The following is a 12,998-nucleotide window of genomic DNA, read 5'->3' on the forward strand; positions in this document are numbered from 1 at the left end:
GCTTTCTTGTTGGATTAAACTTATTAGTTTTTATTAAGCTTGCAAGAATAAATCTGTTGGTAGCTAAAACTGTACACAGGTTTAGTATAGTTTGTATTTAAGTATTTGAAATGTCAGTGATACAAAACCTTTTTTTTTGCATTAATGAAATAAATAGTATGTTTTCACTGTGATTATATCTATCTCATAAGTATAAAAGTGAATCTTTAGATTTGGTGTATGAGTTTTTTCTTTTCAGTGTAAACAATATATTTTTTATAATATAAATGTTTCTGAAAAGAAGGAAGAATGCATTTTGATAGTGAATGAAGTCTGTACTTAATTTTAATTGATGGATCTTTTCAAAGTAAGACATCTGGGAATAATATTATGGATTGAAATCAATCAGGTGCTCGGTGTGCATTAAATTCAGAAATTATTGGGTAAAAATATTGTTCAATATACTTTGATCAATCAAGATAATGCTTTAGCACAGTGGTTCTCAACCTGTGGGTCGGGACCCCATTTGGGGTCGAACGACCATTTCACGGGGGTCGCCAAACAACACAGTCCGCCATTTTTTCCCCCTTTTCCTTAGCTGTGCTACTCCCTTTTATTCTATTGGCTTTTGAATGCCAATAGAATAGACCCTCTTGAATAGAGTCTAATTCTATTGGTTTTCAAAAGCCAATAGGAATTGTCCAGGCTGTCTCTGCCCTGCTAAGCCCGACAAAAGTCCCATTCTGCAAACGGTACTGCACCAGTTGAGTTGTCCTCGACTTACGACCAGTTGAGTAGTCCTCGACTTACGACCAGTTGGGGGTCGCGGCATTAAAAAGGTTGAGAACCACTGCTTTAGCAGTCCTTGTTACATCTTGAATTTGCAGAATAAAATGCTATTGCTTTGAAGAGGTTCAGTGTAGGGTCAGGAATGGCTTTTTACAAATTAGTTCAAAAGGTTTTTTTCTTCCATCCTGATTTGCCTCTATAGGGATTATTGGCTACAAATTATGTATGTAAGGAAGTTATGAATATGACAAAAAATGCAAATGGACAACAGTTACTTTATTTTCTTTTTCCATTCAATTATGTCTGATTCTCAAAAGATTGGATAAGTCCCTGCAGTTTTCTTGGCAAGGTTTTCAAAAGTAGTTTCCCATTGCCTCCTTCCTAGGGCAGATAGAAAGCGACTGGCCCAAAGTCACCCAGCTGGCTTTTTGCCCAAGGCAGGACTAGAACTCACAGTCTCGTGGTTTCTAGCCTGATGTCTTAACTACTAGACCAAACTTGCTTTCAAGCAGTAATATAGACTTGCACAAATGATTTTCTGCTGGGACAATTTGCCTCATAAGCTTGTATTGAGGATAAAATATATAACTAAATACAACTCCATATTCAAGCAAAACTTGACTATTATATGTGCATGCTCAATTAATCCAAAGAAGCTGCTCTGAAAATGTTAACAAGTTCATTACTATTTTGCAGCTAATTTGTTCATAGTTCTTAGTGATTGGCCTCAGCCTTCCAGTACTTGATATTCTTCAGATGTATTAGGTTGTAAACACTTGTCATTTCCAATAGCCAGTAATGAAGATGGTTGGGTATTATGACAGATGTAGCTTAGTAGACTTGGATTCTACCAGAATGAAGAAATTTAATTAACTATTCTTAAGTTTCCTCTTAATTGGACAAAATTATAGCCACTAATGGGGGGAAGAGGATGGTTACAAGTAGTTTTGAAGCATGTTGATAATCAGGTTCAAATATTGATTGAAAAATCTGTATTGGGGGGGCTTGTGTGGAGACGGAGGGATGGAGGTGGATGCAGATAAGAGACCAGTTGGTTTAGTGGTTAAGGCACCTGGCTAGAAAGTAGATTTTGAGTTCTAGTCCTGGCTTAGGTACGAAAGGCACCTTGAGTCAGACCTCTCTCTCAGCCCAATCCACCTCACCGGGTTGTTGTGGGGAAAAGAGGAAGGAGTTTTATGTATGTTTGTGACCTTGAGTTATTTATAAAGTAAAAGAGGTGGGATAAAAATAATAATAATAATAAAATATGTATATTACTGAACTGCTTAAAAACACACATGCATTAAAGGTAAACATAATATCCTATTGCCTAAGGGTCTTGGCTCAATAGAAAAGGTAACACATCACACCTTTCTTAAATCAAATGCATCGAGAGTGTGCGTCTAAATTAGAGAAGCTTTCACGTATACCTTGTATATACATTGTTTTCTGGATGAATAAGGACCCTGTGTTATCAGGGTCTAGGCTTATGTGGAAGCCATCTCAGTTCCATAATTGCAGACTTCACTATGAATGTGCAAGTAATTATCGCAAGTGATGACTTTTCAGTGCATTAATGGGATGGAAGATTCTGTTCTTTCCTTAGCTGGTACAACCTCTCTCTATAATACTACATGCTACTTTTGATAAGTATGGTGTAGGATTCAAGTAAATTTAAATTAATTCAGAAGACAGCAAAAAATGCCCTATCTGCCCTCTTCCACATAGGGAGGGTGGAGGTGGAGGGAGTGAGGTGGGGTCTGTTATTACTCAATTAGCCACTTCCATTGTACTGTTCCCCCACTGGGGCCCCAAGCTGACTGGCAAAGCCACGTCTTTAGGACCTTACGAAAAGATAGGGTTGGGGCCAACCTCAGATTCGGGGGCAAGATGTTCCAGAGGGCAGGAGCAACAGCAGAGAAGGCTTTCCTCCTGGATCCCACCAGCCAGAATACTCAGGACCCACAACATGCCTCCTCTGCCTGCATGAGTGCTACCTGCCAACCCCAGTGGGGTTGAGACGGTCCCTCAAGTAACCTGGATCCATGCCATGAAGGGCTTTAAAGGTGTAATCAACACCTTGAATTGCACCTAGAAGCAGTCTGGCAACCAGTGCAGCTTGTGGAGCAGTGGTGTTATAAGGGCCATTCTTGGGGGACTCAAAACTATCCATGCTGCCTCACTCTACACCAGCTATAACTTCTAAATGCTCTTCAAGGGTAGCCTTGCATTACCATAGTCTAGCCATGAGATAACTAGGGACTGAGTGCAGGGAATCCTGGTCCAGGAAAAGCCACAACTGGCGCACAACACAAAGTTGTGCAAAGGCTCTCCTAGCTGCTTTTACCTCAGTAGTCATGAGACTAATAGAACCCCCCATGTTATAGACTGGATCTTTCTGGGCAGTGCCACCTCATCCAGAGTCAAAGATGAAAAAGTCCTGGATCCAGGATCCCCACATACCAAAAGCCATTTGATCTTACCAGGGTTCAGTTGAAGCCTGTTGTCCCCTATCAAGGCCCCCACAACCTCCAAGTGCCGTGAAAGGGCAGACACAGCATCACGTGGGGCACCAAGAGTGGAAATATAGAGTTGGGTGTCATAATCAAGAAAATCATTAGACTTGGAGAGGATGGGAAATCATTTTTCCCCCTCACTGAGTCATACTTCATTCCACAGTGAATAGGAATGCAGTGAGTAGGGACAGAAACAAGACTCTTGTTGTTTTGGAATCTTGGAGTTTAAGGTCAGAATGCGAACTAGAGAGAACAGTGCTATTGTTTTCATTTCCAGTTGTTTATTTCTGGAATGGCTTTATTGTGGAGAGTAATAAAATACAAGCACATAAGCAAACTTCCGAACATTCTCATGGGATAAATAAAGTGGAAATATTTTACCAAAGGATGAGCAAAATTAATAAAGAAAACAATTCATATAGTTATGTTCATCATGAGGTGTTGATCTGTTCTGTCAGCTTGGCTTTCCACTTATAATAAAAAAAATTGTCCTGCGGTGAACATTTATCTCACTTTTTCAGGCAAAACAGAATGCCTCATCCCATGGTTAAAGATATTGAAATAAAATTGAATATATTCATTTTATGCAGTGTGAAAAATATATAAATGGCAACTAGGAGAAGCATGTGTAAAATAGTCACCCAAGAGATTTTGTTCTTGATCTAGCATCCAGCTACACTTAGAATAGTATTCCTTATAATACATATTTCTTTGCTATAGTAATTCCAATAGTAATTTTTAATTATGTAGTGACTTTGAACATAGAAATGATTTACAGATAGTCCTCAATTTACAACAATTTGTTTAGTGATTGGTCAAAGTTACAACGGCATTGAAAAAGTGATTTATGATTGTTTTTTCACATTTCCATTCTGCCAACTCTGTTCCAAGATTATACCATAATCATGTAAGATTGCTGATTAGTTGAGTAGCAACTTTCATACTCCTTTCTGTTGAACCATCTGAAGAAGCTAAATAAGAGCTACAGAACCCATGAGCATTTGGTATATTATCCCCATATGGCAGACATGTTAAACTCGCGATGTCAGGTGACGTCACACACTATATTGGGACTGTTTTACCATTGCCGGCAATGGGGTGTCTGGGAGTTTGACACCCCTGCCATAAGGGATAAGGAAATAGTGTCTTGTAAACTGTTACATGGGTAGAAAAGGAGATGGTGAAGATTGGTCTATGATTTGAATGCTTGTCAAAGAATTTCACAGGGCATATTATTGTGTCACACTAATTTCCATGCATATAGACTTGCTAACATGGTTAACTATAGACTTGTTAACATGGTTAAAAAAATTTATATTTCTTCTCTTTTTAGTTTGCTGTTTTGTGGTTCACAAGAGGTGCCATGAATTCGTTACTTTTTCTTGTCCTGGAGCTGACAAGGGACCTGACACTGATGTAAGTACATTGGATTTTTGTTATTTCATTCATTTTGCTGTATTAGTTGTTTTGAAAAGTCCTTGGAACATTAGAATATCTTACTTTGCTCTTTTCTGCATTGTGCCTTATAGATATGTTTTCTTTGGCACTGGATAACTCTGCAAATTAGAGCATGTACGAGCAGGTAATGATAGAAATAAATAGACAAACAAAAAAAGGATACGGAATGTAGAAAAGAGAACGCAAGATTCTTCCTGGGATTTTCCTCGAAAGAGCTTCTAACAGATGTAGATCTTATCAGCAATAGCATGTTTTCTTTTAGTTACAACTTTTCTTTCTATTTAATTACCTGTAGAAACTCTGTCTTCTATTTATGGTTCTGGAATGCCTGATATATTGTATATGGAGGCAGTTGTCAAGTACAGGGAGTAAGTTACTCTATAACAATATGTTCTTTACTAAATGTGTAAGAACTAGTTAGTCACATCACACGAAGTTGTAATATGGCATCCTTTGGTTTGTCTTAGCATGAAACATGAAGCTATGCATTATTTTGTGTAAATTATAATTTGCAGTAAAAAAAGACCATTTGATTTCTCAGAGATACATTAAGTATCCAAACTCCATTATTTTGTAGCCTCTTCAAGCATAATTGTAAAACAGTTCTTAGTATGATTTCCCATTACAGCACTGTTTTTTAATTGAAGCTTATAATAATATAAAATACAAATAGAAACTGCTAATAAGGGAATAGGGAAGGGAAAAATAATGGGAAGGAAATGCAAGATAAAGAGGAAAGGGGGGGGGGAAGGATTGACTTCCAACTCTTTTTGATGCAGTAAAATACAAAATACAGTTACAACCTTGACTTTTTTGCTTATAAATTGAGTATATATTTACCATCTCTATAGCAACAAACTAATCTAATCATCAAAACCCCAGATCAAAGTTTTATTTTTTTTCCTGTTTCAAGCATAAAGTCCAGAAGCGGTTTCCAATAGAAACAAAATTAGATATATTCTTCTCTTCAATTAAAATAATTAATTTTGCCATCTCTTCCAGCTGCAACACTTTTTCCATCCGTTTTTCCACTGTGGGAATTAATTGTAGAATTGTGAGGGTAGAAACTCAGGCAGAGTGAAGTTCAAGTCCTAGGCTAGGATGGACACAAACATAACATAAAGAAGTGAAACTCTTTCCCAAGACAAGAGTATATGTGTGCATAGGCTTTCCCTGTATGCCACAGGTTATCCATTGTGTCTTATTTACCTACTTCCTCCAAATTTCAACATTCCCAAAAATGGAAAGCATGGTCTGTGATATGTAAAAGATTAGTTTATGCTTTATAATGTGGAATCTAGGATTTACTGGCAATCATGGTTTTGTGAAGTGCTTATAATCTTTGTTTGAGTCAGAAAATCTAGTTCAGTGTTGGCTGTACAAAGATATACAGGTGAAACTCGAAAAATTAGAATATTGTGCAGAAGTTCATTTATTTCAGTAATGCAGCTTAAAAGGTGAACCTAATATATGAGATAGACTCATTACATGCAAAGCAAGATAGTTCAAGCCGTGATGTGTCGTAAGTGAGATGATTATGGCTTACAGCTCATGAAAACCCCAAATCCACTATCTCAGAAAATTAGAATATTGTGAAAAGGTTCAATATTCTAGGCTCAAAGTGTCCCACTCAAATCAGCTAATACCTGCAAAGGGTTCCTGAGCCTTTAAATCAGTGGTTCTCAACCTTCCTAATGCCGCGACCCTTTAATACAGTTCCTCATGCTGTGGTGACCCCAGTGAAAGGGTTGTTTGATCCCCAAAAGAGTTGCGACCCACAGGTTGAGAACCGCTGCTTTAAATGGTCTCTCAGGTTCAGTAGGAATCACAATCATGGGAAAGACTGCTGACCTGACAGCTGTGCAGAAAACCATCACTGACACCCTCCATAAGGAGGGAAAGCTTCAAAAGGTAATTGCAAAAGAAGTTGGATGTTCCCAAAGTGCTATATCAAAGCACATTAATATAAAGTTATGTGGAAGGGAAAAGTGTGGAAGGAAAAGGTGCACAAGCAGCAGGGTTGACCGCAGCGTGGAGAGGATTGTCAGGAAAAGGCCATTCAAAAGTGTTGCGGACTTTCACAAGGAGTGGACTGAGGCTGGATCAGTGCATCAAGAGCCACCACACACAGACGGATCCTGGACATGGGCTTCAAATGTTGTATTCCTCTTGTCAAGCCACTCCTGAACAACAAACAATGTCAGAAGCATCTTACCTGAGCTAAAGAAAAACAGAACTGGTCTGTTGCTCAGTGGTCCAAAGTCCTCTTTTCTGATGAGAGCAACTTTTCTGATGAGAGGAACTTTTGCATCTCATTTGGGAACCAAGGACCCAGAGTCTGGAGGAAGAATGGAGAAGCACATACTGCCAAAAGCACCAAAACCTGGTTCATGAACGTGAGATTACTGTGCTTGATTGGCCAGCAAACTCACCTGACCTGAACCCCATAGAGAATCTATGGGGCATTGCCAAGAGAAAGATGAGAGAAATGAGACCAAACAATGCAGAAGAGCTGAAGGCCGCTATTGAAGCATCCTGGTCTTCCATAACACCTCAGCAGTGCCACAGGCCGATAGCTTCCATCCCACGCCGCATTGAGGCAGTAATTGCTGCAAAAGGGGTCCAAACCAAGTACTGAGTACCTATGCATGCTTATACTTTTCAGAGGTTCGATATTGTTCTATGTACAATCCTTGTTTTATTGATTGCATGTAATATTCTAATTTTCTGAGATTGTGGATTTGGGGTTTTCATGAGTTGCAAGCCATAATCATCTCACTTATGACACATCACGGCTTGAACTATCTTGCTTTGCTTGTAATGAGTCTATCTCATATATTAGGTTCACCTTTTAAGTTGCATTACTGAAATAAATGAACTTTTGCACGATATTCTAATTTTTCGAGTTTCACCTGTAAAATAGTGAGTGAGTAGGTGAGTGAGTCAGTTAGAATAGTGAGATGACTGGCATATAAATTTAATAAATATATTATGTTAATAATGAAAGCCTTGGGGAAACTATTCAGATGCTGTGGCATGTTTATAGTTACAATAGAGAACATAGGGAATGGCCTTGAAGGTGGGGGAACAGCTGTTACCAAGATGATAATCAGACCGGCCAGACTTGGCTCCTTCCAAGAAACAAACTTAAGAAAACACCTCAGACAGGGTCTTCCTTAATTCACATAAAGATAAATGAGGGAAGGGGAAATTTTAGCACATTCAGTCTTGCAAGGTTCTGCAACATTAGCTATTCCAATAAAAGTTTCAGACTTATATAGCATTGGTTTCTTGACTTCTTCTACCTTGTACAAAGGTACAAAGACTGGAATCATGTAGGCAATAGAGTTCTGTTATATTCTATGGAATTGAACATTGGTCTTTGAAGAAGCTACGTAGAAAGAATAGTAATACTTTTGAACTTTGGTATTGGAGAAGGCTTCTGATAACTGCCTCCTTCATGGATAATCAAGAAAGCAAACAAATATATCATAGAACCAATCAATCCAGAGTTTTCATGTGATCCTGTTGTTGCATGCTTTATGGAGCTATGTGACCCTCTGTGTTTAACAACAAATAATTATTATTTGAACCTGGTCATTTGATAGCAACTTGATGATACATAATCAGTGACAGTGGATTGTACTAATTGCAAATGGCTGTCCAGAATTTAACCAGAAATCTTTTTCACCTAGAAAAAGATTTGTTGTTGTTGTTGTTAATTGCGAAGTCGTGTCCGACCCATCGCGACCCCATGGACAACGTTCCTCCAGGTCTTCCTGTCCTCTACCATTTTCTGGAGTCCATTTAAAAAGATACCACAAATTAAATCTGTGATATTTTGTATACAGAGCAGATGCTTTGACATAGAATAATGGCTTTTCATTTCAATGCATGCATGATTAACTTTCCTAAAACAAGAAATAGTAGTAAGCCATTCCCAGGTAATAACCCAAATAGCAAAGTGAAGTCCATTGTCTCCAGTGGCAAAGCACAGATTCCATTTAAAAAAAAAAATCCCTTTCTAGCCACTCTATATGGTGAATTCTCCAAGAATACACCTTTTGAACACAATATGAAATTAGGAAAGGGAATAGAATTCTAAATTACCCTAAATCTGACTTCTGTTGCTTTTCTTCCCAGTTCAAGCCATTAATGATAGATTACTGGATCATAAATAATTCCACTTGTAGGAATGCATGCCCAGTGTTTCAAAGAAACCACAAAGTGCCTAGGTTCAAAACCTGAGAGGATGCAATTTCTTTTAGAACTTAAGAAATTTTCAGTTCTTTGGATGTGTTCAAAGAAAATATAGAAACATAGCTAGATACAGCCAAAGTCTACCACTATAAAGATGAATCAGCCACAATAAACCATCAAATTCATTCAACGAGGCTTTTCTAGAATGTTAAAAGCTGTGGACACGCAGAACTCAGAAAGCAGCTTGGTGTCTCATGGAGACTTTTGTTCACGAGGGAGTCAGAAATATTGTGCTTTTATGGATCTTCACTTATTTCTGAAGAGGCTTTCAGGATTTCAACACAATATTATAAATCTTTATTTTCCATTAATCCCCAGATCATTTCTTTTAAATGTCAAGTGAATTCAAAAAATATTTACGTTGAAGGCATCACAATAAGTCAGTCAAAAATTAAGCAGATTTTGTTTTTCAGTGTTGAATATTGTTCTCTGGCAGGTGACTTTATTACAGAAAACTCTTTCCAGAAGATACAGAAACATAATTTTAGAGAATTTGTTTTAAAATTTGCAGAGCCATACTGCAAGAGAATGGAAAAAAAATAGTTTTGTTAGAAGTTGCAATGCCATAAGAGGATGATAGAATTTTTTTGCTCATTTATTGCCAACTTTATTATTTTTACAAATAAGGTGATGAGCATAACCAACATATCTTCCTTCTATTTTCCCCACAACAATCACCCTGTGAAGTGAGCTGGGGAGAGAGAGAGGGGGGGAGGGAGGGAGGGAGGGAGAGAGAAAGAGAGAGAGAGACTGGCCCAAAGCCACCCAGCTGGCTTTCATGGCCAAGGCGGAACTAGAACTCATAGCCCTCCTGCTTATGCTTATATGCCTATGCTACAATTAATAGGATATCTCCAATTCATCAGCAGTTAATTAATGCCAGTTTTCATTTCTGAATTGGGTCAACTGCTTGCTTCCCCACTATAAGACAAGCTATTTTGTGCACAGTGTTCTCTTGGAAAATGGTATTTATAACTAAATCACATTAAAAAACCTGATCTTTTCAATCCACTCCAAGATTGAACAAGAAGAATCCTTAGTCTTTGAAAAATATTTGATTTAGTTATTTCTCATATTTCTAGAGCAGGGGTGTCAAACTGCCGGCCCATGGGCCGGTTGCATCATGTAGAGGCCGCGCCCACCCCAGCTCCAGCAATTTGAAAAAAGTTGTGATATGTTGTGACACATCATATGATGTGGAGAGTTTGACACCCATGTTCTAGAGCAACTATTTGTAGTTTGTTTGTTTGTTTATCAGATTTGCATGGCTGCCCATCTCATTAAAAAATGACTCTGGGCGGCATATTACAACAATCCAGATCTATAAAACAATCAGCATGAAATATAAGAATTGGTATTAAAAGATAAATATTACAAAAACAAAATAAATAAACCCTAGGCAAAGAGAGAATAAGAGTAGCCAACTCAGCAATAGAGCCATCTAGGCATATCTCCAGTACCCAGGGACCCTCAGGCCAGATGACATAACCATATCTTGAGAGACTTCTGGAATATCAAAAGAGATGGAGATGACCTAATTTCAGGGAGAAGAATACTCCATTAAGGTCAGTGCACCATGGCAGAGAAGTCATATCTCCTGGGATCCATCTAGATGTAGACCTTTAGCTGATGGTATCTGCAGCACGCCATCTCTTCTTGCAGGAAATTTGAGGCTCTGCAAATATTTTTGCAGGATTGTATTGTTTATTTGTCAGCTTGGAGCTTATCAAAAGTATCCCTTTCGATAAGAAGTATATTCTCCAGGTTGGCTGAGCTTTCCTTTGTTCCTTGCATAATCTGATGTAAAAAGCTGCCTTGAACTATGAGTTATGTGGTGGCTAATTAAAATTTATATATTATTTATACATTTAACAGATTTATATGGCTGCCCACATCACATTTAGATGACTTCAGGCGGTGTACAATGTTTAAAAATCCATAACGTAAAAACCCACAAATTTTCCACCTCATCCCATCCTCTGTGGCAGCAACAACACAATCAAATTAACTACTTCATCGATTGCATCTCCATTCGGAGTCCAGAGGCCCACTGACAAAACCATATTTTTATGGTCTTTCAGGGGGAAAAAAGCAACAGGGTGGGAGCTGACCATACCTCAGTGGGAGTGGTATTCCACAGAGTAAGGACCACCACCAAGATTAAATTTAAATTAAAAAATTAAAAATAAAAAGGTTAATTTTTTTACAAAATAGTTACTAGATTGTAAGTGGCTTTTAATTATTTTATGACTGTTCGCTGCTCAGAGTCCCTTGTCTGAAAGGGACAGCTAAAGAACTTGACTGAATCAATAAAAAAAAATAAACATGGTAAAAATTAATTCCATTATTTTAGAAAGTTACTGTATCTCTGTTTGCTTGACATCACATGGTTTCATTTCAGTTACCGTGTTTCCCCAAAAATAAGACTGGGTCATATTTTTTTTGGACCAAAAGGGCTTATTTTGGAGGGGGGGTTCTTATTTTGCGGCCACTTTATCCCACCATCTGGTTGCTCACAGCTGCAATGGGGCAGGAGAGGGCATATTGCAGCAGTGCCACTGCTATGAGGTGAGGTGAGGTAGGTTGGGGTGGAGCTACCTCTTGCACCCCGCACCCACTTACCTCAGGGCCCCCGCAGCCAGGCCACCCATGCCCCGCCAACTGCCTCATCTAATGGCGGCGTCACCGGTAGCAGCAGCCCCATCCAGCAGGAGCCCATATGGCCCTCGGCCCAGTTGTCTGGTTGCTCACAGTTGCAACGGAGCAGGAGAACATGTGTCACACTGGTACCACCCCCATGAGGTAAGGTGAGGCAGGTGGGAGGGTGGAGTTGCCTCATGTGCCCCACACCTGCTTACCTCAGGGCCCCAGCAGCCAGGCCACTCCCTGCTTGGCAACCTCCCCCAACTCGTTCTATGACCCGGCTGCCTGCCTCTTCCTTTTCTCTCAAGCTGGACTGCCATGCTATGAAGGATGGGCAGGGGAGCTCAGTCACCTTACATGGTCCCCCTCCGCCATTTCTGAGCCAGGTGGGGTGATGGTCAAAGGCCTCTGCCACTGCTGCACATCAGCCACATACACACTGGAAGGGCTTTCTTTGATCCCCATTGGCCCTGCCCCACCCCGCAGATCACCTGCCTGGCGGTGGCCTCCCCCTCCACCTGCCACTTGGCTCCTGCAGCACTGGGTCGCGCTGCCTACTCCCTATTCGCTATCTGTATTGTATGGTTTCAGTGGTGGCAGCTCTGGAAGCCAATGGTAGGCTCTCTGCATTGTTCCTGGGCTGCCTTCTCACCGTGGGAGAGTTGGTGACTGGAATCACAGCAGTGCGGTCTTCGGAGCACCCCCGTTGCCAACCCTGACATAACTCTCCCGGGGCTATGTGGGCAGAACCGTGAAGGGGGCCAGCCCAGGGACGATGCAGAGAGCCTACCACTGGCCTCCAGACCTGCTGCCATTGAAACCATACAATACAAGCAGGGAATGGGGAGCCGAGGTGGCGCAGCAGTTAGAGTGCAATACTGCAGGTCACTTTAGCTGACTGTGTTCAGCAGGTCAGTGGTTCAAATCTCACTGGCTCAAGGTTGACTCAGCCTTCCATCCTTCCGGGGTAGGTAAAATGAGGACCCAGATTGTTGGGGGCAATGTAATATATATATATACATTGCTTACTGGTGTACACTGCTTAGAGAGTGCTTGCACTTAAAGCGGTATATAAGTCTCATAAATAAATAAATAAAATAATAAACCCAGTGCCCCAGAAGCCAAGCAGCAGCAGCAGCAGCAGGAGGGTGCGGTAGCTGTTGCCAGGCAGGTGATCTGCAGGATGGAGCGTGAATGGCAGGGACCAAAGAAAGCACCTCCAGCAGCAGATGTGGCTGATGCGCAGTGGTAGTGAGGGCCTTTTGCTGTCATTACTCCCTGGCTCCAAAACAGTAGAGGGGGACTGGATAAGACTACCAAGCCTCTCTCATCCATCCTCTGAGGCATGGCAGT

The 12,998-nt window shown here is 40.2% G+C and overlaps 1 protein-coding gene across 1 annotated transcript in view; it reads left to right on the plus strand.

The window, feature by feature from the left end:
- Positions 1–12,998, plus strand: part of PRKCA (protein kinase C alpha) — a 228,591-nt gene that overhangs the window by 98,617 nt on the left and 116,976 nt on the right. The window contains exon 3 of the mRNA XM_039325461.1: positions 4,618–4,700. Within this exon, the coding sequence (XP_039181395.1) occupies positions 4,618–4,700 (83 nt within the window). The remainder of the gene's footprint in view (positions 1–4,617; positions 4,701–12,998) is intronic.

The sequence above is a fragment of the Crotalus tigris genome, unplaced genomic scaffold (genome assembly GCF_016545835.1).
Source record: "Crotalus tigris isolate CLP2741 ecotype Arizona unplaced genomic scaffold, ASM1654583v1 scf7180000024337.5909745, whole genome shotgun sequence".
Taxonomy (NCBI): domain Eukaryota; kingdom Metazoa; phylum Chordata; class Lepidosauria; order Squamata; family Viperidae; genus Crotalus; species Crotalus tigris.